The 27,946-nt window shown below is 40.9% G+C and overlaps 1 protein-coding gene across 3 annotated transcripts in view; it reads left to right on the top strand.

The window, feature by feature from the left end:
* LOC105715414 (Fc receptor-like protein 5) overlaps nt 1–27,946 on the top strand; it is a 58,653-nt gene that overhangs the window by 11,016 nt on the left and 19,691 nt on the right. Inside the window, exons 2-9 of one of the 3 annotated variants that reach the window (XM_064370806.1) lie at nt 8,798–8,947; nt 12,135–12,155; nt 13,307–13,552; nt 15,047–15,295; nt 15,564–15,848; nt 16,973–17,251; nt 20,734–21,012; nt 23,845–24,123. In XM_064370806.1, coding sequence (XP_064226876.1) covers nt 8,806–8,947; nt 12,135–12,155; nt 13,307–13,552; nt 15,047–15,295; nt 15,564–15,848; nt 16,973–17,251; nt 20,734–21,012; nt 23,845–24,123 — 1,780 coding nt within the window. In that variant the 5' untranslated portion in view covers nt 8,798–8,805. Of the gene's footprint in view, nt 1–8,774; nt 8,948–12,134; nt 12,156–12,183; nt 12,942–13,306; nt 13,553–15,046; nt 15,296–15,563; nt 15,849–16,972; nt 17,252–20,733; nt 21,013–23,844; nt 24,124–27,946 lie in introns of those variants that run through there. The other 2 variants (XM_021667387.2, XM_064370807.1) reach the window with 2 other exon arrangements.

The raw sequence follows: 27,946 nt of genomic DNA, 5'->3' as shown, positions 1-27,946 counted from the left end.
CTCTTAGTAAGTACTCTTGAGAGGTAACCATTAAACCATGGCCCCTGCTGCTGCTACAGCTGGCTGTAGGAAGCCCTTGCATCTAGATTCCTGTTTAGATGCCTGTGACTGTTGAATCTCTTTATTGAATTTTTTAGGCTCATACCACTAACTGTGTCTTTTAGCTTACAAGGTGCTTGAAAGTAAAGTATATAATTTCCTTGAGCTTCAGTTTTTCTCATCTATAAAATAAGGATAAAAATACCTGACTAAAAGAATATTGCCTGTATTTTTCCATTGATTCAAAGGTTAAATAAGATCATATTTACGAAGTACCTGGTGAGATGCCGTGTTACAGTAATCATCTAATGTATGGTTACTATTATTGAAATAAGGATAAGGATCTCCTTCCGTTGAGAAAAAGGCATATCTACCACATTTTACTTTCTGAAACCAACCACAAATAACCAAAAAAAAAAAAAAAGTAAAAGAAAAAAAAGAAACTCTATCTTCAGTGAAACTTTTGAAGAGTTACATCCTCAATTTATGAACTCTGGAGAGCAGCTTCTAATTACAGTGAAATGGAAATTCAAATCCAAACAAGGGAAGAAATGAGGTGATGGGAAACACAGGCTCCAATACACGTGCACAGGAAAAGCTCCAAGTTTTCCAAAAGTAGGGGGCAAAGCTCTAAAACTCCAAACCAGTAAGCCCATACTCAGAAGACAAGGTGTGGGTGTATGGAGACTGTAGGAGCATCCTCAAGTCCCACTGAACCCCTCAGAAAAGCAGGAAGATCCAGGCTGAATGAAGCACTTTGCAGGCATGAAGAGAGATGGTACACAATACTGGCTCTGCAGATGTGAACATTATTCGCTGAAGAGAAGTACATGCTAAATCACCACATGGAAAAATCTGTGAAATACAGGACGTCATGTTAAGCCAGGAAGCCCACCTCTTGATTCTCAAGAAAGAAAACATGGCAGAGATGGTGAGGAAATGTTCTGAAGCAAAATACCTATGTCTGAACTGTCTGCTGTCTCAGCTCACACCCCAGTTGTCCCACACACTCCTCTTCAGTCAATAGAGAGCTGGGAAAGTGTGACCCTTGTTGAGAGATGAGCCATAGTCAGACTGTCACTAGCATGGGATTCGGGCATGCAGACAGAATGAAAAAGCATGGGCAGGCAGAGAGTGTAGACAGAAGAAGCACAACGCTACCCAGCCACCCAGAAAAAATCAGATAACCTCTTCTCCATGACATCAGAGAAATTTTAAAAATAAAGTCTCCTTTTCATATAACGACACTTTGGGCTTGAAAAAATGTAGCAGAAACGGAAGACTATTGAGAGTAAATTAATAAAGCTCAAAAAACAGAAGAGGAAAATCGACCATAATAAAATCAGAAAACAGAAAAAGAATAAAATCTGCTGAAAATATAGTAATGAAAGATGGATTTGATAAAACTAAACAAAATAAAATAGGAAAGAACAAAGGTTTAAATTATTAAAGAGAAAATAATTGATATGAATGACAGATAAAACAGATTCAGTATTCCCTTAAGTGGTCTCTTGAAAGAAGCCAATAGAATAAATGCAAATGAAAAATATTTAAAGAGATAACACAAGAAAGCATCCAGAAAACTGATACAGACTTAGCAACATGACATATCTGAATAAAGTTACTATACTTCAGAGATTTTTAAAAAACAGTTTGGTTCCCTTTGGGAGGCCAAAATGTGGACAGATCACCTAAGGTCAGGAGCTTGAGACCAGCCTGGCCAACATGGTGAAACCCTGTCTCTACTAAAAATACAAAATTAGCTGGGTGTGGTGGCACACACCTGCAATCCCAGCTACTTGGGAGGCTGAGGCAGGAAAATCACTTGAACCTGGGAGGTAGAAGTTGCAGTGAGCTGAGATGGTACCACCGTCCTCCAGCCTGGGTGACAGAGATGGACTCTGTCTCAAAAAAAAAAAAATTGAAGAATTTGGTGGGCAGCCAGGAAAAAGTCAAGTTATGTGGGAAGGGGAAAAAGCTGTCTTTAAACTCATAGCTGCATTCAAAACTAGAAGGCAATAGTCTAATGTTTAAAGACCCTCAGGAGAAGAAAGATTAACCCAACAATTTTAAATCCAGCTATATTTGAGGAATAAAGCAAAGTCATACTTTCTAACATGCAAGAACTCCATGACAGTGCCACCTTAAGACAAAACATGACTTAAAACCTATGATGAGTATTTAATTCAATTAAATATAACACTAAATTTAGGCAGTTATGAGTATTATGATTATAGAACACAGTGTAAATGTTACAAACCCTGAAAATACAGAAATTATATTATTAAAAATAAAAATCAGGAGGTAGAACATATGAAAACATGGAACAAAGTAATAGCAGGCCGATTCCTTTCTTTTTTAATAGGAAATAAGTAGATACTGTCAAATCAAGAAAGATAGCTATAAGAATACTAGAGTTAGGAGATTAAGAACAAACTGTAATTCTTTCAAAACATGAGCAATGCTATACCCTTTTTAAAAATACAAACAAAGGAATGAAAGAAAATAAAACATTTAAAAGAATAAGTTTGATAACATGAATTAGATAACAGAGTTAAGACCAACCACCTTTGTCTTATGAATATGGAAATGTGATAATTGTATCAAAGAAATTGATTTGTAATGTAAAAACAAAACCCAAGCATATATTGTATGCAAGAAATAATTCTAAAACAAAGTAGCCTAAGAGGTGATAAAATGAAGACAAAGCATACCGCAAGCAAACAAATAAGAACAAGAATCATCACATTAATATCAAACAAGTTTAATTTGGCTAAAATAATAAAGTATTAAATCAGACCCAGAAAATGACTCTATAATTATAGAGAGTACAATGTGCAACAAATTTTGAGAATCAATTTCTGTACATCAGATCCTGTACTTAAAAAATTTATACATCAGTGAAAAATAAGTATTACATGAGGTGACAGAAGATTTATTTAATATTCAATAATTGGCTAAACACCCTATCCTGAAGATAAAGAATATATCTCCTTTTCTTTTTAAAGGTCCATAGAATACTTATTAAAAAAGAGGGGGAAAAAGACCATAGTAGCTCACAAAGAAAATCTCAATAAATTCCAGAAAGTAGTAAATTCCAGAAACTACATATATCACATTGTTGTATTAAAATGCAATGCACAGTAAAATGTCACTATTAATAGCAAAATCAGAAAAAGAAAAATCTACCATCAAGATATTTTTTAATATTTTAAAAATTCCTGCATTAAAGAAGAAATCAGAACTGAAATAATAAACTATATGCAACATATTGTAATGAAAAGAATATATCAGAACCTATAGAACATGATTAAAGCACTGAAGAAAATTCATAGCCTTGAACATTTAAATTTCTAAGTAGAAAAAATGGAAAATACATAAACATTTAATTTAAAAATTTAGATAAGCAAAAACATGCCTAAGAAAAGCAGAAATGTATGTATTAGAAAACAAAAAAACAGAGCTGGTAATTAAAGAGCTATTTTTTTTCAATGCCAAGGAACAGTAAAGAGAATTGTCCTGGAATAAGATAGAAAATTTAAACAGATAAATTATCATAGTAGAATTTTAAACAGTTTCCAAGGAACAATCCAATTTAAGAAACCTATCAATACAAGATAGTTTCACAGATAAATCTTTCTCATTTTCAAAGAATGAATAATTACAAGCTACTTAAATGGTCCTGAGGCACACAAAAATTAAAACTAGAAGGATCTTTTTCTTAATATGATAACAATTATGTATCTCAAGCCAAAAGTTAGATTTGCATTTAATGAAGAGCACCAAAATAGTTTCCAGTAAGGCTGAAAAAATGGTAATTTAGAATTTTTCCGGTAATATGTTTTAGTGGGAAGAAGACAGTTTGAAACAACTCTAAAAATTGAGCAACTCAACACATAATAGCTTATTTTAATTCAAGTTACATGTCCAACATGAATTGGCAACTGACCCAGGCTCATAGAGGCTTCACCGTTTTGTACCTGTACTGCCTGAATCACATAGGCTATTTGGTGCCAATAGCAAGAGAAGTGATACGTGGGCATTTCATGCCTGCTCTTGATATGTCATCCTGGAAGTAGCTTATACTACTTCCACTAACAGCCTATAGGACATATCTAGTCATATGGTTCCCTACTATATGGAAGTTGGAAAATGTGGAGCACACGGCTATTCCGTGAGCAGTAAATGTCTTTACCGCATAGTACTAGCCAATGGATAATAGTCAAGAGAAAGAAAACGATACAATTACAAAAATTGCAAAGAAGGAGATAAAATTAAAGCATGCAAAAGCTATGCTATAAAAGAAATCAAGAGTTGAGATAGACTAAAATTAGAAAAGATGTGTATTTGAATAACATGAGTCACAAGTTTGATCTAACAAGAAAAATTAATTTTAAAACAAACATTACTAGAGATAACTGTATTATTACTTAATGATAAAAAGAGCATTCCTAAGCATGATAGAATAAGCCCAACTCAAGGGCTCATGCCTGTAATCCCAGCACTTTGGGAGGCTGAGGCGGGCAGATCACGAGGTCAGGAGATCAAGACCGGCCTGGCCAACATGGTGAAATCCCATCTTTACTAAAAATACAAAAATTAGCTGTGTGTAGTGGCACATGCCTGTGGTCCCAGCTACTCGGAAAGCTGAGGCAGGAGAATCATTTGAACCCAGGAGGTGGAGGTTGCAGTGAGCCGAGATCGCGCCATTGCACTTCAGCCTGGTGACAGAGCGAGACTTGGTCTCAAACAAAAATCAAACAACTAAAAACCCAAATGGACCATGCTCAGCTAGACACTGAGGTTACCTAAAGGTCATTAATAAAATTACAGCAAACACAGCATCGGATTTGGGTTTTTAAGTATAGCATCCAATCAACTGAATCAAGTCTAAAGGTAGATGAGATTCTCCCAGTGTGGCTTTCAGACAAGAAACAGAGATAAAGAGAGATATTTAATAATAGCAAGTGTGTCAAACTATCAGGAAGAGGTAACAATTCTAAATGTGTAAGCATTTCATAAAATAACTTGAAAAATAAAATATTAAAGAGGAGAAATTAATAAAAGAGAAAATGAACACACAATAGAGAAAAATCAACAAAGCCAAAAGTTTCTTTGAAAAGGGTTATTCAATTGATGATTCCCTCTAGAGACTGATGAAGAATTAAAAAAGAGAATGATAAAGAGAAGACAGTTATTAATATTATGAGTGAAAAAATAAAAATCATTACTACAAATCTCAAAGATATTAAAAAATAAATGAGGATCCTGTAAATAATGTTGTACCAATAGACTTGGAAATATTGATAAACAAATTTTAAAAATATACAACATATCAAAGCTGGCCCAAGAAGAAATAAAGTATCTGAATAATCTCATATCAGTTTTAAAAATCAAATCTATAATTTGCCCTTCCCAAGAGAAAATTTCAAGCTTAAGTATCTTTACCAGTAAAATCTTCCAAACATTTAAGGAAGAAATAACATCAATCTTAAACATCACAAGAATAGAAAAAGAGGAGCTTGCTTATGACACCAATATAATTTTGTTACTAAAATTCATCAAGAAAATAAATTGGTCCATCTATCTCATGAACACAAATGCTAAAAAGCACAGCAAATGTATAAGTCAAATTCAAGAATACATAAAAAATGTAACACATCATGGCCAAATTGTAATGCACAGTTGATTTTACATTTGTAATCATCAATGTAATTTACCACATTGACAATACAAGTAAATAACCCGTATGATCATATTAATAGAGGCAATAAAGATAGTTACTGAAACAGCATCCATTATTTAAAAAAAATGAAAAAATCTTAGCAAATTAGAAATATAAGGAAAGGTATTTAATCTGATAAACAGTATTTACCTTAAAAACTTACAAAAATACCATATTTAATATTGAAATATTAAGAGCTTTTTCTGTGAGACTAAGACAGGATGCCTGATATTACCACTTCTCTTTAGTATCATGTTTGAGTTCCTAGTCAGTGCAATAAGTGAGGGAAAAGGGCATCTAAGTTTTAAAAATAATGAATACAACTATCATTATATGATTGTGTATGCATGAAATCTAAAAGAACCTAAACTATTAGAGTCAATAAGTAAATTCAGCAATTTTAGTAGATATTAAAAGGTCAGCAAGGCCAGGCACGGTGGTTCATGCCTGTAATCCCAGCACTTTGGGAGGCCAAGGTGAGCAGATCTCTTGAGGTCAGGAGTTCAAGACCAGCCTGACCAACATGGTGAAATCCCATCTCCTACTAAATATACAAAAATTAGCTGGGCGTGGTGGCAGATGCCTGTAATCCCAGCTACTCGGGAGGCTGTGGCAGAAGAATCGCTTGAACTGGGAAGTGGAGGTTGCAATGAGCCAAGATCGTGCCACTGCACTCCAGCCTGGGGGACAAGGAGGAAACTCCATCTCAAAAAAATAAAAATGAAGGTCAATAAAACAAAAAACTATGATATTTCTACATACCAATATACATTTAGAAAAAAATCTGATGTCACTTACAATCTCATCAAAAACATATCAATAACCTAAGGATAAACCTAACAAAAGATGTATTTTCTACAGACAAAGCTCCAGAAAATTACTGAAAGAATGTCAAGTTGGCCTAAACAAATGAAGGTATATTTTATGTTTATGGATTGGGAGACTCAATCTTTTCTAATTTATACAAATTAATTTATAAATCCCGTGCAATCCCCGTTATTAAAAGTCTACTAGGCTTTTGGGAGAAAGGGGACAGGAATTGACAAGGTGATTTTCAAATGTACAGAAAAATCCAAAGAGCCAAAAATAGCCATAACAATTTTGAAGAACAGCATTTTATGACTTAAACTACCAGTTAATAAGAGTTAATATAAAACAACAATAATCAGAACAGTGTCATATTGGCATGAGGATAGACAAAATAGAATAATGAGCAAGAAAGGAGTTTCCAAGAATAGACTTACATGGCTTTTTGTTTTAAAACAAAGGTGAAATGGCACTGTACTGTGGGAAAAAATCAACTTTCAATTAATAGGGCTGGGTAAATTACCTATATTTACATTAAAAGTGAATAGAAACATTCATACTATACACAAAAATCAATTGCAATCCTATTATAAATATAAACTAAATGGTTAAAAAAAAATAAAGTTTTAGAAGATAACCTGGGAGAACATCTTTATGACCTTGGAGTGGACAAAATTTATTAAAAGGGATGCAAAAATCTCTAACCATAAAGGAAAAGATTGATAAACTGAACTGTGTCAAAATTAGAACAGTTGTTCATCAAAAGTCAGTATCGATGAGCAAGGAAGCTCCAGATTGAGGGAAGACATCTGCAATGCATATATCCAACGAAGGGTTTATATTCGCAGCGTAAAATAACTACAAAACAGGAAAAGAAAGGCTAAAGAGAAAAATGAGGAAAGGTTTTAACAGATTGCACATAAAAAGAATATCTACATCACCAATTAGACTATGAAAAAATGCTCAGTCTCAAATTCACCAGACATAAAAATTAAAACTACATTGAGATAATTCTAGCAGAATGGCCAGATTTTACTAAATGACAATATCAGTATCAGCAAGAATTTTAGAACAATGATAACTCTCATACGTTGGTTGGCGGCTGTGGTGTGAATGGACACAACCACTTTGGAAAATAATTTGGTTGTACTTGCTAAACTGAAAATATCCATTCCTTATGAGCCAGGAATTCCACTCCCAGGTATATACCCAATAAAATTGTATGCCCACATGCCCCAAGAAATGTATACAAGAATGTTCATAGCAGCACTATTTGTTTTAGCACCAAAAGTAGGTAAAGACTCTGTGTTCCCTTTGAAGCTCTCCTCCTGGACTTAGATGGATTAATCTCTATTCACTCCTGTAACCCCTGTATGGTTTTCTTGCCTCAGGATGCAGTGGGTCAGATGTGACATAACACAACTAAGGTGATGTAAAATTTGTAGATATAAAATTAAATGTCCCCTTAGGAAGACCAAGGTATGGGCCTAGAGAGAAAGGGTGGAGAAAATTTTTGAAAGAAAGAAACTGTCACTCCTCATGGCAGCTAATGTCTTAGGAACCTCTGTTGACCAGTATACCAGGATGGAAACTTGACTTTTAGAAAATTATAAGAGCTATACATTCACATGATAATTTTTAAAAAAAATCAAACAGTACAGAAATACATAAAATTAAATGTCTTTTTCCCACCTATTGCTCCTCAAGCATAATCAATATTTTTGTGTGTACTTTCCAGGAAAAGAAGTATACTTAAAAGAGTTGATGTATACATGTATCCTATTTTTTTATATCTATCCACTGGGATAATACTACAAAACCAATCTATATCTCACTTTTTTCCTCTTCACGTCAAACAGAGTGGTCTTGCCTTCTTCGTACATCCTGATTTACCTTATTTTTTAATGATTGCTTGTCATTGCACAGATGAATCAGAATATTCTTAAACAGTTTCCGTAGCATGGTTTTTAAGTTTTGTGCCCAGTGTTTAGGCAAGAATGAATGCTACAATAAACGTTCTTATAGAACTCTCTTCAGATACTTCCTTCAGGGTAATTTCCCACTAGCAGAAACGTGGGGTCAAGGGTATGTGATTTTTTAAAACCTTAACTTCTTTTTTCCTTCTTTGATCATCGGGCAGGAAACTTTGATTAGTAGTTGAATATGAGTACTCCCACTTCCTTTTTTCTAATTCACTAATGTATTCTGCTCTTTTTGAAAGTGTAGCTTCTCAGATGTGCTCCCTGGAGCTGGTGTGCAGTGTCCTGACTGTAAGATTAAGTCCAAACCGGTTATTCCTGATGAAACTTCTCTTTTGGTCTCAGCCCTTGGTGGTCCAGGTCTTCATGCTGCTGCGGGTGATATTACTGCTCCTGGGTGAGTAAATGGGCTCAACATGGGCCCTGGGTGGGGTCGAGACAGCTTCTCTCCACTGCAGGTCTAGTTGTTTCGTGGGGCTCAGCCCCTGCTGATAGAATCTTTCCTACGTGAAGAGACTAGATTTTCGAACTTTACTCTGTAGCTCAGGGCTTTCTATTGAGGCTTAAGAAAATGGTCACAGTTGGAAGAAACCTTCAATCTTACAGAGTAGGAAACCATAGTAACCATGACACTTAAAATTTCATTAATTTTTTTTCTTCAAAAAGTACTTCATAAAGGCTGGAAAATGTTTCATGGTTGTTTGTTCATATTGTCTTATTTATAGAAAAGCCTGCTCTCCTCTCTGCAGAGGAGATGTATTTACTCCTTGTATGACAAGGCCAGATCCTGGTCCCGAGCATGCGAGGGCAAGGTTTCTAACAGGAAAGACACCTGTTTCTTTTGGACACAACTGCAAACCACTGCAGCGATTGGCTGATTAAGAAATGGAGTGGGGGAGGTTGGAGAGGGGTAGGTGGGCAAAGCAAGGACAAATCTAAAGCATATGACTTTCTCTTTGTGCCTGTGGGTATGGATAAGTCTCTATCAATTCAGAGGTGCCAACTGGTTGGTTTTTACTAAAGTTTAAATATTAGAATGAAATATGTTTATTTGTTCAGCAAATGTGTTTAGTAATAGCTATGCACAGTATTGTACCAGGTGCTGAACAGTAAGAGTCCACAGGAGGCACCATGTCTATGCTCAGGAAGGTCATGACATAGAAGGGCTTCCCGCATGGCCAGTGTGCTTTCAAACAGCTGTGCAACAAGATCCCAGTTAAATAACTGTCCAGGAAAAGTTACCAATGAATGCTGTAGGCAGACGATAAACTATATGCAAAATAGCTAGTAAAGACTTCATGAAACTTAGAGGTGAGTTAGGAGCTAGAGGAGCAGAAATGGAGCGGGCATGATATAAGAAAAGAGGACCCCAAAGTTGTAAGGTGCATAGACTATAATTCCTGAGGTAGGAATGCATCTCAGTGTGGCACCCACATAATATGAGCATTAGCCAGGTCCTTTCAATGAGAGGGCAGAGTTCACAACATGGGCTCTGGGGTCAAACAGGATCTAGGTTCAAAACTTCATTCTGCCACCTGCTAGCTACCAGATTCCTGGCCTATAAAATGGGGTTAATCCTAGTGCTTATCTCATAGGGTTATTGACAAGGTTATATAAAATAACCCATGTAAATGCATACCATATAGAAAGCACTCACAAAAATATTAGCTTCATTTTAAACAATACAAAGACTAAGGAAATCAAAATATTCAGGTGAATGGTGAATAATTTGTTGTTCTCAGTAAAACACTTAAATTTGGATAAGTCTCCAACAGCCTCGTGTGGACAGGGATGATGTGTCTCTCACTCCCTGCTGGATTTCTATTGCCTTGCCCTGGAGTATGATTGGCATTCCAAAAGTCTCTGTTGAATAAATAAATCAAACGTGAATCTTATGCAGAATATCTACTCAATTTATAAACCTGTCAGTTTTCTGTCCTCTCTCTCTTCATTACCCAGCTCTCAAATCTCTATCCTTCTATCTCTGTATTACTAACCTAGTTCTTTAATTAAATCATTATACAACAAAAATATATTTAGGGAATATTAAAAGAATATCTTTTATATACCAGGCACTGTTACAGGTCCTAGAGGATATATGGTGAACACAAGAAAAGTCCTAGGTCTCATAGAGCTTGCATTCTAGAGACCGGAAAATAAACAGATAATGAAGATAATTTTGGATAAATACTCTGAAAAAAAATTAAACATTACCATCTCTTGGGCAGAGCATCAGGTCTAAACGACCTGAGCCTCAGTTGATTGTTTAAAAATTAGGCATGGGCCAGGTGCAGTGGCTCACGCCTGTAATCCCAGCACTTTGGGAGGCCGAGGCGGGTAGATCATGAGGTCAGGAGTTCGAGACCAGCCTGACCAACATGGTGAAACCTTGTCTCTACTAAAAATACAAAACTTAGCTGAGCGTGGTGGCACATGCCTGTAATCCCAGCTACCCAGGAGGCTGAGGCAGGAGAATTGCCTGAACCTGGGAGGCGGAGATTGCAGTGAGTCAAGATCATGCCACTGCACTCCAGCCTGAGCGACAGAGTGAGACTTCATCTCAGAAAAAAAAAAAAAAATGTAGACATGATGATAACAAGCCGTTGGAGTCAATGATTTCATGAAGAGAGTATAGCTTGGACTCTGTTACTAGTCTCCCTAATAGGTGGGACTACAGGAGCCTGCCATAATGCCTGGCTACTTTTGTATTATTAGTAGAGATGGGGTTACCTCATGTTGCTCAGGCTAATCTTGAACTCCTGGGCTCAAGTGATCTGCTCACCTGGGCCTCTCAAAGTAATGCCTGACCATTTCTTTGCCCTGCCTTCTAATCAATCTCCCTCCTTCGTATTGTATCCCACTGAAGTCTGTCCTGGGACGGAGTGTTCCATCAAAGTTCAACGTCTAACCTTGTCAATCTCCTCCTTGAAACCTTTCCATGACTCCTTATGGCTTTTAAAATAAAATTAGAGCCACTTACTGAGACTCTGTATGCCTTTCTGATCTTATTTCCCCCAACACTCCCAACTCCTGAGAACCAATGTCGTTTCTCCACCTCTGTGCCCTTTCTGCCTTGATTACCCTTCCCATCACCTCTCGCCACACACAAATGCTAACATCCACCTGCAGACTCTTATGCTCTCACTCCCAGTTTTCTGAAGTATCATCTCCTTCAGATACCTTCCAAGATCCATCCACCCTCTTCAACACATATACACACAAACATATACTATACACACACACACACACACATATCCTACACACTAGACTACGTGGCCCTTGTGTACACAAGATATCCCTGTGTATTTCTATTGCACTTACACCCTGTGTTACAATTATATTACTTTACATCATGTTTTTGTTTTTCCACCAACTTCTCGACAGCAGATACCATTTTTAAAGTTTATTTTAAAAGTCCAAGCACCATGCCTTAGTATTTATATATAAACAGTTGATGAAAAATTATTAGATTTTTTAAAATGCATTTAATGGAAGAAATAATACATGCATGGGGAAAAAAGAGAATTGTCTTAAAGTGAAAGAATCTTGGCTCTGTGCTCATCTCTGGCTCTTATTTTTTGCAGCTCCTGTCAGTGGACAGCTTGGTGAGTTCTCCCGTCTTTAGCTCTTCAGTGTCTCTGGATAAGAGTGTCTCTTCCTAGTGAATAGAAAACATTTGTGACGGTTGCCTGAGATCTCTAATATCTCCTGTTTTCTTGCTGAGGTCAGCAGGGATTTCAAAATGATGCCTGGTTTTTTGGCATTGCCCAAGGGCTAGGATAGTGCCCGGTCACCCTCCAACCCTCCCTGGGTGAAGTGGTGAATGCACAAGCAGCGCCTGGCCTTTGCTAGGCTCTGCATTTACTGTTATTGCCAACAGACCCCACTTAGCCAGGAAGGACATCTTCAACTCCACGGCAATTGTGCTGGACTCAGGACAGGATCCTCTCCAATCAGCAAGCCAGAAAAATCCCTCTGAAAACATCCCACTGTGCTGATGTCAGCAGGAATGCTGCATTCTCTACAGCTTTGGAGTAAAATCCTCCAGGAAATGTGTGGGGAACAGAATATCCAACAATTGGGTCCTTAAAAAAAAGAAAGGCACAGAAAGGGGAGATAGGGGAGAAGACAAGTCATTGGCATCCCACATTCAATGAGTTCTGGCTCTTACTGCCATTCCTTTGGCTCAGAGTGAATAACTGAGAACCTATGAATAGCAAGAACCCTCTATAACCCCTCTCCTTGTCCGAATCAGTGGCCGCAGCTGTAACCTTGTCCTGCTCACCTCTGGATGCCAGTGAGTGACTTGTCCCTTCCCTGCTCTGCCACAATTAGCTATGATGGGATTTTTCTGGGCATTTGAATCATCATCTACAAAATGAAGATGTTAAGTAAGTTGAGCTGCCAAGGTTTTCTCAGTGACAAATCTTAAGATAATATGATTTATTCTTTTAGGGAAAGTACAAAATTGTGATTTTAAAAATCACCTTTGGAGGTTCTTGTGAGTGTACGAACATGATGAAATGGCAGTGCAGTGGTGGTTTTCTCTGGGACCCCCTTCCATGTAAGGCTACCTAACTGTGACGTTTGATGGTGAATCCTGCCGGTGTCACCCTCCTGAAATCATTTTGCTCACTGTCATCCCCTGGGCAATTTCTCCCTTGGGTGAGGTGAGGGCCGGGCTATGCAGCAGGAGGCCCTGAGGCTGGGCCTGCAGGCGCCTCCACCTCAGACTCCTTTTCTCTTTCCTCCTCAGCAAGGACACACAAGTCCGTTATTTCCCTCCAGCCTCCATGGACCACAGTCTTCCAAGGAGAGAGAGTGACTCTGACTTGCAAGGAATTTCACTTCTACTCACCACAGAAAACAAAATGGTACCTTGAGAAAGAAATACCAAGAGAAACCCCAGCAAATACCCTCGAGGTTGGAGAATCTGGAGAGTACAGATGCCAGGCCCGGGGCTCCTCGCTCAGTAGCCCTGTGCGCTTGGTCTTCTCTTCAGGTGAGAGAGAGTGAAAGACGCACCGACTTTAGAAATCAATTCAGCCCATGTTTCTCTCTAGCTGTTATGACTTCAGACCCTTCGTGAGTGGACAATTTTATTTCACACTGTGGTAAGGCAGGGAGAGAGTAAAAAGCTCAGAATACAACCAGACAGGGAATGGGATTAGCTGCTTAATTTTAAACATTAAAATGAAGAAAATTTTTACTTGAGTAGATTAATGTCTCTAAACCTGTGGTTCTTAAAGTTTGATTTGGGCAGCTTTTTAATCATACAGATACTCAGGGCCTACCCTATGATTATTGAATCAAAATCTATAGGAGTGGGGCCCAGCAATTTGTATTTTTTACAAGCTTCTCATGTAACAGAAAGTCTGAGAAGTAATTCATTTGAATGGTTCCTGAATCTATGCATAGTTTTGTTTTTTGGTTTTTTTTTTTTTTGAGATGGAGTCTCACTCTGTCACCCAGGCTGGAGTGCAGTGTCACTATCTTGGCTCACTGCAACCTCCTCCCTGGTTCAAGCGATTCTCCCACCTCAGTCTCCCTAGTAGGTGTGACTACAGGAGCCCGCCATAATGCCTGGCTAATTTTTGTGTTTCTAGTAGAGACGGGGTTACCCCACGTTACCCAAGCTAATCTTGAACCCCTGGGCTCAAGCTATCTGCTCGCCTGGGCCTCTTAAAGTGCTGGAATTAAAAGTATGAGCCACTGCACCTGGCCTCTATGTATAGTTTTAAGTCATATTATTTACTTGGACTAATACGTGGCAGAAGGGTTGTTCACTCTTATGGGTAGATAATGTACAGGTAGATAACTATACAGAGACAGAAAGATGAAGCAGGAGACATTTCCTCTTTTGCCCTAAAGCCACCTGTTTTGAAACTGAAGTCATAGCATCCTTGAACGTAGTGGAAGCAGTGTGCTAGCAAGGAATAAATAAAATGCTTAAGCTCTTTGACTTAACGCACCCTCTCTTAAGAATTTGCCTACTGAAACAATCATAGACGTACATCCCTGAAAATGGCAGACCCTAACATGGTTTAAAATAAAGAATACTCATTAAAAAAATTATGTTACCGCCAGTGAAGAAAAACTGTGAACATTAAAAATCAGGTTCAGTAACGATACTAATGACGCAGGAAAGTATTCATAGCATCGTAAGTGAAAGGACAGTCATCGGAACTACAAGTACAATTTTTATTTCATAAAAAAATACACAGGGACTCTCAATACTTGAAAGTGGAAGAGAAAACTGGAAAAACATGTGCCAAGATGCAGGTGGTGAGGTGGTCGGTGATTTCACTTACCTTTCTGCTTTTCGACTTTTCTCAAGATGTATGCGTTCATTTTTAAATCAGAAAAAAAAAAGAAATGATAATTACTTTAAGAATTCTTTTTCCCAACCCTTCTTTTAAAATAAAATCTACTTGGAAAAGCAATAAAAAGGGAAGCAATGAGATGAAGCAAGTAACCGCGGTTGTGTTTCCCACAGCTTCGCTGATCCTGCAAGCTCCGCTTTCTGTGTTTGAAGGAGACTCCGTGGTTCTGAGGTGCCGGGCAAAGCCAGAAGTAACACCGAATACTATTTACAAGGATGATAATGTCCTAGCATTTCTTAGTAAAAGCTCTGACTTCCAGATTCCTCATGCAAGTCTCAAGGACAATGGTGAATATCGCTGTACTGGACATAAGGAAAGGTGTTGCCCTGTTTCTTCCAACACAGTCGAAATCCAAGTCCAAGGTAAAGCCTTCATTATTTTGTGAAGTGAGTTGGTCAAAAGGAGACTCCCTGGGTTCATAGAGGTAGAAGAGGAGGAAAAGGGTGTGCCACAGGGCACATTCCTGCAAGGACCAGAGGAAGTACAGCAGTGCTTTGGGCAAAAGGAAGCTAGAGATTGATAGCATCCCTTTCTTTCCCTACTTCTGGATGTGCTGCTGCTTGAAATGTGTTTTTCTCCAAAGCAATTCCAGCCTCATTGCTCTGGGACTATTGTGATTCTTCTCTCTAGAGCTGTTTTCACGCCCAGTGTTGAGAGCAAGCTCCTCCCAGCCCATCAGCGGGAGCCCAGTGACCTTGACCTGTGAGACCCAACTCTCTCTAGAGAGGTCAGATGCCCAGCTCCAGTTCCGCTTCTTCAAAGATGGCCAGACCCTGGGATCAGGCTGGAGCAGATCCCCAAACTTTCAGATTGATGCCATGTGGAGTGAAGATTCAGGGTTCTACTGCTGTAAGGCAGCAACAGTGACTCACAGCACCATATCCCACAGTGTGGGATCCTGGATACAGGTGCAGAGTAAGTGTTGGTGGGATCTGAGGCTTGCTGAGGATAGGGCTGGAAAAGTGGGACAGAGCCGCACATCAGCTTGGGTCACCAGCCTCTGTAGAAAGAACCCTTACCTGAGAGAATGGGAGTTGTGCAAGCAAACAGACCCCTACTCTTGTGGACATCTTAGAAGAACTCAGACCCAGGAAAATCCAAGGAAAGAAAAGTCTATGTTATTTCTTCCAATGCCATTGAATACTACTCTTTCTTTTCTCTCACAGGGCTCTCTTCCCTGCCATCATTTTTTTTTCTTCTAGACCCATAGGGATAAGCTGTGGGCTATGGCAGAGCTCTCTCTGACTCTGGGGTACAGAGGTATCTGTTGTCCCAATTAACATTACTTACTGGCAATAACTCATGTGAAAATTTCTGTAGGATACAAAGACAGATAGCAACATCATAGTTAAACCAAATATGTAACTCTGGAGGCTTACCATTCCCTAGTTGTGGGTTATAAATATGCACCCCAGATTACATCACCTCCCTTACTAGTATACAGCACCATCCTTACCTCAAAGCTACTGTAGTAATCATGGTGATGAGGGCAAAACAGCTTCTGTGGAGCCCTGTGTCACCCCTCCACTCATGGCAAACTCCAGGCTCACTTCTAAGGAGACAATGTGATCATCACCGGACCAGGAGTCAGGACACTAACTCTGGTCCTGGCCGGCCCTGAAAACCTACACAGGCAGGTCTCCTAGTCTCTTTCTAACTCAGTTTTCTCACCTGTAAATAAAGAAGGTCAGCCTGGGCCAAGGGAGAGAGTGGGAGCTGAAGAAAAAGCTCTAGAGGACTATGCTAATCTTTAAGGAAAAACTGTCAATGGCAAATAAATCCCTGAGGCCAATGCAAGTCAAGGGAGAAATGAACAGGAATGGGAAAGAGGACTCAGAATAATTGGGCACTCCAGGGACAAGCTTCCACAGTCATAGGGCAGAGGGAAGGAGCAAGGAGCAGGTGCAGGTAAGGGTGTGTGATTCTGATGACAGCAAGGTAAGGGTGGAGACTGGAGACTGGGCATTTGCATTGACCATGCCTTGAAATCTACAGTAAGAGGCAAAAGCAATTCTTGACTAATTTTTTCTCTTCCTCAGTCCCCATGTCTCATCCTGTCCTCACTCTCAGCCCTAAAGAGGCCCTGAATTTTGAGGGAACCAAGGTGACACTTCACTGTAAAACCCAGGGATATTCTCGAGACACTTTGTACCAGTTTTACCATGAGCATGTCCTACTGAAGCACAAGTCAGTCCGCTTTGCAAAGGGAGCATCTATCAGCTTCTTGCTAACTGAAGAGCATTCAGGGAACTACTACTGCACAGCTAACAGTGGCCGTGGCCCCCAGCGCAGTGAGACTGTGAGACTCTCCGTCACTGGTAAGCCCTGGGTTCCTGCCAATCATCCACCCCTGGCCAAGAGTCCTCTCTTACTAAGCCCTTTAGAAGATGGCATGTACCTTCCAGTTCCCTCTGCTTCTTCCTTGGGACAACCTAATGTCCACCTCCAGTCTCTGGCTCACTGAACCAGCTGTCTGCCTCCTGAGCCTTGTTGCATTGCAGTCTGGGTGCCTTCACACCCCTTCCTGATGGTGCAGCGGCTTTCTCTCCCCTGGTCCGTAATTTCTGAGAAGACAAGTCCTTTTCTCGTGTTCTCTACTTGTCTTGTGGCTCCCCAGATGCCCGATTTTCACTCATTATATTCTCAATAGACACAGACTCAATTTCCAGGAGCACAGAAGTATCTCCTGTTCTGTTAATATCAGACATTAATCAATAAACCAGAGACAAAGACATGTAAGACACAAAGACAAGTAGCTGGATCACAGTTACCCCAGCATGTCCCTCTTGCTCAAGCCTTTTTTAGAGTTGATTTGGGAGTAGGTAAGAATTGCACAGGCAGCAGTGGGCTGGGGGCAGGCCAGGAGACAGCTTCACCTCTGCTTGCTTGGCTTAATGCCCTCACGGCTATTCATGCAGCTGTCAAATAGTTATGATATCAGAAAGGTTTCCATTGAGCTTTGGATCTAAGTTTTGAATCATCCATGGGTGGCTAAATGCCAGGTCCAATGTTTAAGGAGACAGCATGATTTGGGCCTATACTGGAGACAGAGAGTCCAGTCTTGGCTGGGCCTGGAAGCAGCCTCAGTTTCCTCTCCTGCAAAACATTAACACAAACTTGGAAGACAAGCAAGATCCAGTCCCCCCCAGGAATATATGAGATTATAAAGGAGAGGACCAGGGAAGCGGGGGGAGTTATCAAATGACATAGAAAGAGAACAGTGCCCCTAACATTCAGAGGCCTAAGTGGAGACAGTGACATCATGATCAAACACACTCAGAGATGTACAAAGTCCTATTCAATGGCTCATTTTTTTTCTTCACCTAATACATACTGATGCCTATATTCCATGGACCAGACTGTACTGACATCTAAGGATGCATCTAAGACTAGACAAACCTGGCCCTGCCCACATGGTTCTTAGGGGCTAATAGCAAATGCAGACAAGTAATAGGGAAAACATCAACCTGAGGATAAAAATACCTGGTGGCTGCAGGAGCAGATGAAAAGGCACACCAAACTGAACTGGAAAGTGAGAAAAAATTTCTTAGAGGAGCTCATGTGTGAGTTGAGACCTGAGGATGAATGGAAACACGTCAGGAGAAAAGGATTGTGGTGAGGGAGGGAGGACAGGAGCCAGGAACTGGAGTGGGGGTCGGTTCTTGATGACTGCAGCATAGACGGAACAGTGGAGAAACACAGGATAAGGTTGGGGAAGAAGACATGGTTAGAACATATTTAGAAGCAGACCAGGGCCTTGGGCCATATTCAGCAGGGGAATGTGGGCTCCATGAATGGTTTCAATGTTGGGGAAAACCACTCCAGCAGCACAGTGAGAAACGGGTCATAGAGCAGCCAGTTTGGGGAGCAGCCAGGAGTGAAGGAGAGGGTCCAACAAGAGAGCGTCCAGTTGGACGGAACCCCCAGGCCAGTCCTAATAGAGGAGATGGGACATGAGAAGGAAGGACTCTGGCTGAGAAAAGAGGCACCATGAGAGTGCGTCCCACTGTCACCAAGGGCAGAATGTGTTCTAAGCAAGAGAGTGAGCTGGTTTGGATAAGGCAAAGCTAAAAGATGATTGATGACAGATAAAAACTGAGTCACATCCAGTGAATTTAGCCACAAAGTATTCTTTGGCAGAAATACACAGACTAGGACCAGAATTCCTGGGTTTGAGTGCTGCCTCTTCACTTACTAGCTGTGTGACTCAACCACTTAGGACCTCAGCACCTTCATCTGTGAAACAGGGACAACAATAGCACCTACCTCAATGAATTGTTGTGATGATTAAATTAGTGTCTCTATACATATAAATATTTGTGAATTACATCCAACAAATATACACACACCAGAACTTAGTTACAGACACTATAGTGTCATTACAACAGATGTCTATTTTATTATTTTTATCATTATCATCATAATTATATTCAGAAACATGAAAATCAGCTTTAGTAGATTGTTGGGGATAAAAACCAAGTTGTAATGGACAAACTATGTACATGAGATACGAGATAAGGAAGTAGAGATGATAAATGTAGCTCACTTCTTCCAGAAGAATGACCACAGAAACAGACTGAGGAACTTCAAATGCAAATAGGGTTGTTTTTCTATTGTCTGGTTATTTTCTATCATGGAGAAGGTTAAGCACATGCAAATGGTGTTTGCAAGAAGCCAGCAGAGGTAAGAACGTTTTATCTAGGACAGAGGCAGGTGTGCACAGGGTCAAGAGACAGAAGAAGGTCCCCGCCCCCAGGCAGGTCAAGGAGGACTGTTCCGTGGTCTCAGGACACAGGAAGGAGTGAGGAGCTGATGCAGGTAAGGGTTTGGGTCGGCTGGTGGCAAGACAAGGGAATTCTTCCTTGAAAGCAACATCTCCTCTGCAAAAGAGAGGCAGGTCATACAACAAGGGGAGCTGGAAGAGGAGAAAAGACAGAGGTCTGATGGAAAAGGAACAGACAGGGAAAGAGCAGCATGGAGAACAGGAGAGCTGGTGAGAGAAGCCTGGGAAGTGGCTGGGTCACCCTGTGGGTGGGTGGAGCCTGGAGACTATGGCCTGGAGACCGAACATCAGCATTGGCCAAACATTGAATGTGTGAACCAAAAACTCTCTGAGACAGGTCTCGATCAACTTGTAAAATATATTTTGCCATGGTTAAGGACATGTGCCACGGATTCAGCCCCCTGCCTTCTCCAAAGATGATTTTGAGAGCTTTAATATTTAAAGGGGAAATGACAGATATTGGAGAAAAATGAAGAACTTTTTTAAGGTATGGGTAAATAGGAGACAAAATGTTCATTCTTTTGAGTCTTTGATAAGCCTTTAGCAGAATACACAGTTTATATTTAAGAAGAGGGTAGAGGAATAGTCACTTCTGTCTTCCTCTAGCCCAGTGAGTCTGCATTTTAAAATCAAAGAAACAATCAGTATGTATTTGTCTCCTGTAAGCAGGGGTGACTTAGAGTTCTGTCTTTCATCCTGCACCTGTGAAAATCAGCTATCAATTTACATTGTTAGGGTAAAACAGGACCAGTTAAGACAGAACCATTTAGAGTAAAGATCTTGGGGTCCACAAATTTTTTAGTGGACAAATTGTGAGGGAGGTATGTAGCTTTTTAAAAAGTCTTTGTGGCGATCCTATTAAGGAATAAAATGAAAGGCAGGTTTGCCTGACACAGTTCCCAGCTTGACTTTTCTCTCTGGCTTAGTGATATGGGGCTCCCAAGATTTATTTACCTTTTACCAAATGTATAGCAAGAGGCAGAATCAAATCTTGACTAATTTTTTTCTCTCTCTCAGTCCCCGTGTCTCGTCCTGTCCTCACCTTCAGCTCTGTTGACGACGTGAATTTTGAGGGAGTCAAGGCAACACTTCGTTGTGAAGCCCAGAGAGGTTCACTCCCCATCCTGTACCAGTTTTATCACAAGGATGTCGTCCTGGGGAGTAGGTCGGCCCACTATGCAGGAGGAGTGGCCATCAACTTCTCTCTGACTGCAGAGCATTCAGGGAATTACTACTGCACAGCTGACAATGGCCGTGGCCCCCAGCGCAGTGAGGTTGTGAAACTCTTCATCACTGGTAAGCCCTGGGTTCCTGCCAATCGTCCACCCCTGGCCAAGAGTCCTCTCTCACCTAGCGCTTCAGAAGTCTGCACGTACCTTCCAGTTTCCTGGGTTTCTTCCTTGGGACAACCTAATGTCCTCCTTCACCGTCTGGCTCACTGAACCAGCTGTCTGCCCCTTTGAGCCTTGTCCCACTGCAGTCTGGATGCCTTCCCATCCCTTCCTAATGATGCAGCAGCTTTCTCTTCCCTGCTCATGAAATTCAGAGCAGCCAAGTGCTTTTCTTGTACTCTCCACTTGTCCTGTACATCCACCTAATGCCTGATTTTCATTCACTAAATTGTTCTTAGTAGATACAGACTCAGATTCAGTTCCCAGGAGCACAGAAATGTCCCCTGTCCAGTTAATATCAGACATTAATGAATAACCACATGCAAAGTCATGTAAGATACAATGACAAGTAGCTGGATCATAGTAACTCCAGCATGTCCCTCTTGCTCAAGCCTTTCATTAGGGTTGATTGGGAAGTATTAAGAAAGGCATAGACAGCGGTGAGCTGGGGGCAGGCCAGGAGACAGCTTCACGTCTGCTTGCTTGGCTTAATGCCCTCATGACTATTCAGGTAGCTGTCAAACAGGACATCAAAAAGGTTTCTGTTGAGGTTGGATCTGTTTTGGACCATCCATATGTGGCTAAATGCCAGGTCAAAGTTTTAAGGAGACAGTGTCATTTGGGCCTATGCTGGTGACAGAGTATCCAGTCTTAGCTGGGCAAAGAAGCAGCCTCAGTTTTCTCTCTGATAAAACAATAATACCAGGTTGGAAGGCAAACAAGAATCCAGTTGCCCCCCCGACCACCAACATGGATGTGTGAGTTTATAAAAGAGAGGACCAGGGAACCCGAAGGGAGATATCAAATGACTTAGAAAGAGAACAGTGGCCCTGATATCCAAAGGCCTAAGGAAAATGGAGACAGTGACATCATGATCAAACACACTCAGAGACGTACAAAGTCCTATTCAATGGCTCACTTCTTTACCTAATAAATACTGATTGCATATATTCCATGGACCAGACTGTACTGACATCTAAGAATGCATCTAAGACTAGACCAACCCAGCCCTGCCCACATGGTTCTTAGGGGCTAATAGCAAATGCAGACAAGCAATAGGGAAAATATCAACCTGAGGATAGAAGTTGCTGGTGGCTGCAGGAGCAGATGGAAAGGCATGCCAATCTGAGTTGGGAAGTGAGAAAAAAATTTTCGAAGAGCTCATATGTGAATTGAGACCTGCAGGAGAAGAGGATTGTGGTGAAGGAGGGAGGACACGAGCCAGGAACTGGAGTGGGGGTCGGTTCTTGATGACTGCAGCATAGACGGAACAGTGGAGAAACACAGGATAAGGTTGGGGAAGAAGACATGGTTAGAACATATTTAGAAGCAGACCAGGGCCTTGGACCATATTCTACAGGGGAATGTGGGCTCCATGAATGGTTTCAATGTTGGGGAAAACCACTCCAGCAGCACAGTGAGAAACGGGTCATAGAGCAGCCAGTTTGGGGAGCAGCCAGGAGTGAAGGAGAGGGTCCAACAGGAGAGTGTCCAGTTGGACAGAACCCCCAGGCCAGTCCTAGTAGAGGAGATGGGACATGAGAAGGAAGGACTCTGGCCGAGAAAAGAGGCACCATGAGAGTGCGTCCCACTGTCACCAAGGGCAGAATGTGTTCTAAGCAAGAGAGTGAGCTGGTTTGGATAAGGCAAAGCTAAAAGATGATTGATGACAGATAAAAACTGAGTCACATCCAGTGAATTTAGCCACAAAGTATTCTTTGGCAGAAATACACAGACTAGGACCAGAATTCCTGGGTTTGAGTGCTGCCTCTTCACTTACTAGCTGTGTGACTCAACCACTTAGGACCTCAGCACCTTCATCTGTGAAACAGGGACAACAATAGCACCTACCTCAATGAATTGTTGTGATGATTAAATTAGTGTCTCTATACGTATAAATATTTGTGAATTACATCCAACAAATACACACACACCAGAACTTAGCTAAAAGCACTATAGTGTCATTATAACAAATATCGATTTTATTTTCAGCATTATTCTCATAACTACATTTGTAATCATGAAAAATCAGCTTTAGTAGATTATTAGGGCTAAAAACCAAGTTGTAATGGACAAAATATCCATATGAGATATGAGATAAGGAAGTAGAGATGATAAATGTAGGTCACTTCTTCCAGAAGAATGACCACAGAAAAGTAGAGAAACAGACTGTGAGGAACTTCAAATGCAAATAGGGTTGTTTTTGTATTATCTGATAGTTTTTCTTATATGGAGATAGTTAAACACATCAAAATGGTGTTTGGAAGAAGCCAATAGAGGTAAGGACTTTATGTCTAGGACAGAGGCAGGTATGCACAAGGTCAAGACATAGGAAAACCCCCTTTGGGCAGGCCAGGCATGGATCTTCCATGGCTGCAGGGCACCCTGCATGGTTGCAGGAAGGAGTGAGGAGCTGGTGCACGTGAGTCTGGTGGTGGCAAGACAAGGAATTTCTTCCTTGAAATTATCATCTCCTCTGCAAAAGGAAGGCAGATCACACAACAAGGGGAGCCATGAGAGAAGAGACCAGAGGTCTGGTGGAAAATGAACAGACAGGGAAAGACCAGCATGGGGGATAGGGGAGCTGGTGAGAGAAGCCTGGGAAGTTGCTTGGCTGCCCTGAGAGTAGGTGAAGCCTGGAGACCTTGGACTGGAGACTGGGCATCTGCATGGCCAAGCACTGAAATCTACAGTAAGAGGCAGAAGCAACTCTTGGCTCATTTTTTCTCTTCCTCAGTTCCTGTGTCTCGTCCTGTCCTCACCCTCAGCTCTGCTGAGGCCCTGACTTTTGAAGGAGCCACTGTGACACTTCACTGCGAAGTTCAGAAAGGTTCTCCCCGGATCCTATACCAGTTTTATCATGAGGATGTGCCCCTAGGGAGCAGCTCAACACCCTCTGTGGGAGGAGTGTCCTTCAGCTTCTCTCTGACTGCAGGGCATTCAGGGAACTACTACTGCACAGCTGATAATGGCTTTGGTCCCCAGCGCAGTGAGGCGGTGAGCCTCTTTGTCACCGGTAAGTGCTGGGTTCCTGCCCATCACCCACCCCTGGCTGAGTTCTCTCTCACCCATTCCTTTAGAAATCTGCTTGCACTGTCCAGTTTTCTCCCCTTCTTGGCTTCTTCATCAACTAACTAGCTGGGGTTCTTAGTCCTCATTCAGTCCTGGCTCAGCCAGACCCCCCAAATAGCTCAGTAGATTCCCCAAGTTTTAACAAATGAACTTATGGATTGTATTTTCTTCTCATTCCTCACGTGTTCTATCAGTACACTGATTTATCTTGATGCACAGAGCGTGTCCTATTTCTCTACTGACAATTACATATTAACTTAGCTACAAGCACAGTCTTGTAGATAAATATTGGTCAAGGCCTTAAATTCTCCAAAGGATTTCCAAACAGTTAGAACTCTTATGATAGATTTGGAGAAGGCTGCTTGTGAATAAAGGAGGAAATGGCTCCCTAGGAACCAGCTCCTCAGACTTCCGGAGTTTTTATGATCCCTTGTTTTCTAACTCACTAAAATCAGTATCATTTTGTTGCATTATTAAAAAACTTTTGTTGAAGTGTGACATACATTCAAGAAATGTGTGCAAATTATATGTGTATGATTTGGTGTCTTTTTAGAAGCTAAGTTGCTTCCGTTTTTAATTGAATCTTTATTTAGTAGAAAGTGAAAGTTTATTTTCTTTACAGAGAAGCAAAACGGTATGATAGAAAAATCTTGAGCCTGATGTGTCAGACATGCCCCTAGTATAAGTTTTTGAGTAAAGAGGCTATTTTTAAAATGTAAATGTTCTGAGACTACTCCAAAGTCAGAGTGCAATCTATCTAGGAAGCTTCCTGACTTCATTCATTCTCTATCCCATTACCATGTTTTTATCCATGTTTTACTTTCTTCTCATCTTTGGCAGCATCTTAAGCCTCTTTATTTTTGGTTTCTTGACTGTCTTCCTTAATGCCAATGGAATGTGAGCTTCATGGGAACAGAACTGCATCCATCTGGGTCTCCACAACCTCCCTGTGCCTACTCAGTGTTTGGCACACAGTAGATTGACACTGTCAACATTTGTAATTTAGTAAACAGATGATATGACAAGATGATAAGAAGGGATTTAAAAAAATTAGCAAAGTCCAAGAGCAAACAAAACAAGCTACTTTAGAAATGAGATACCAATTTGAAGCAGTAATAATAGAATGGAAACCTTTGAAAGCAGTTAATTGAATGAAAAATCAGTGTGAGAAAATAATACAGAATGCAAAGTAGAAAGGCAGAGAAATAAAGGCAAGAATTATAATATGGAAATCAGACAGTGGAGCCCCCCAATTATCCAGTTATATGGATAATTAAAATAGAAACCCTGGGAAAATTGAACTGAAGAGTAAAATGAAACTCAAACATGTAGTAGACATTGTTGGGAAATTAAGAACACTTGAATATGTAGATCAGAAAATATATATTGATGAAGTATTGACCTTTGAGGTTAAAAATATATGTATGGGGATCCAAGATGGCTGAATAGGAACAGCTCTGGATTGCAGTTCCCAGCGAAAATGCAGAGGGTGAGTGATCACCACATTTCCAAATGAATTTTTACTGCCCACAGACCAGGAGATTCCTGGGCAGAAAAGCACCACAAGTCTCCAGCACAGCTGTTTCCACTGGCGCAGCAGGTCTCTGCACAAAAACTCACACAAATCTGGGCGCCGTTTCAACTGGCACCAGGAATGCCTGGGAGACAGAGTCACCCATTCAACTGAAAAAAAGGGGGCTGAAACAGGGAGCCAGGTGATTTGGCTTGGCCAGTCCCACCCTGACAAAGACCAGCAATCTGAAATGCTCTGGACTGAGAGTTTCACAGCAAGCACAGCTGGACCCAGGACAGTCCAGCTCTGTGGGGGGAAGGGCGTCTGCCATTACCAAGGCAGTCCACCACTACCAAGGCAGTCTGCCATTACTGAGGCAGTCCACCAATACCAAGGCAGTCCGCCATTACCGAGGCAGTCCACCATTAGCAAGGCAATCCTCCATTATCAAGACAATCTGCCATTACAGAGACAGTCTGCCATTACAGAGGCAGACCGCCATTACCGAGGCAGTTGTAACTATACCTCTATAAACAAAACCGCAAGGAAGTTCACACAGCAGCTAAGCGGAGCCCACAGCAGCTCAGCAACGCCTCTGCTGGCAGACTGTGACTAGGCTACCTCCTCGCTGGGCAGGGCATCTCTGAAAAAAGGCAACAGCACATCAGGAACTTACAAATAAAGCCCCACCTTCCCGGGACAGAGCACCTGGTAAGAAAAGGCGGCTATGAGTTCCGCTGCAGCAGATGTAAACACCTGCCCAGCAGCTCTGAATGGAACAATGGAGCTCACAGCTCAGCATTTGAGCTTCTATAAGGGACAGACTCTCCTCAAGCAGTTCCCCAACCCCTGTATGTCCAAAGAGACACTTCATAAAGGAGAGCTCAGGCTGACATCTAGCGGGTATCCTTCTGGGACAAAGATAGAAGAAACTGGCAGCAACCCTTACTGTTCTGCAGCAGACGCAGGTGATCCCCAGGCAAGCAGGGTCTGGAATGGACCTCCAACAGTCCTACAGCAGAGGGGCCTGACTGTTAGAAGGAAAACTAAAAAACAGAAAGAAATAACTTCATCAGCAACAAAAAGGACGTCCACTCAGAGACCCCATCCAAAAGTCACCAACTACAAAGACCACAGGTAGATAAATCCACAAAGATGGGAAGAAAGCAGCACAAAAGGATGAAAACACCCAAAACCAAAATGCCTCTCCTCCTCCAAGGAATCACAACTCCTCACCAGCAAGGGAACAAGGCTGGATGGAGAATGAGTCTGATGAATTGACAGAAACAGGCTTCAGAAGGTGGGTAGTAAGAAACTTCTCTGAGCTAAAAGAACATGTTTTAACACAATGCAAAGAAACTAAGAACCTTGAAAAAAGGTTTGATGAAATGCTAATGAGAATAAACAGCTTAGAGAGGAACATAAATGACTTGATGGAGCTGAAAAACACAACACAAGAACTTCACAAAGCATACACAAGTTTCAATAGCTGCATCGACCAAGCAGAAGAAAGAATATCAGAGATTGAAGATCAACTCAATGAAATAAAACAAGAAGGCAAGATTAGAGAAAAAAGAGTGAAAAGAAATTAACAAAGCCTCCAAGAAATATGGGATTATGTGAAAAGACCTAATCTACATTTGATAGGTGTACCTGAATGTGACAAGAGAATGAATCCAAGCTGGAAAACACTCTTCAGGATATTATCCAGGAAAATTTCCCCAACCTAGCAAGGCAGGCCAATATTCAAGTCCAGGAAATACAGAGAACACCACAAAGATATTCCTCAAGAAGAGCAACGCCAAGGCATATAATCGTCAGATTCACCAGGGTTGAAATGAAGGAAAAAATGCTAAGGGCAGCCGGAGAAAAAGGTTGGCGTACCCACAAAGGGAAGCTCATCAGACTCACAGCAGATCTCTCTGCAGAAACCCTACAAGCCAGAAGAGAATGGGGGCCAATATTCAACATCCTTAAAGAAAAGAACTTTCACCCCAGAATTTCATATCCAGCCAAACTAAGCTTCATAAACAAAGGGGAAATAAAATCCTTTATGAACAAGCAATTACTCAGAGATTTCATCACCACCAGGCCTGCTTTACAAGAGCTCCTGAAAGAAGCACTAAACATAGAAAGGAACAACCAGTACCAGCCACTCCAAAAATATACCAAATGGTAAAGAGCATTGACACAATGAAGACTGCGTCAACTAATGAGCAAAACAACCAACTAGCATCAAAACAGCAGGATCAAA

Source organism: Aotus nancymaae, unplaced genomic scaffold (genome assembly GCF_030222135.1).
Source record: "Aotus nancymaae isolate 86718 unplaced genomic scaffold, 86718_ANA_hifiasm-v0.15.2.pri h1tg000108l, whole genome shotgun sequence".
NCBI classification, from domain to species: Eukaryota; Metazoa; Chordata; class Mammalia; order Primates; family Aotidae; genus Aotus; species Aotus nancymaae.
This window is presented reverse-complemented; position numbering and strand designations above follow the sequence as displayed.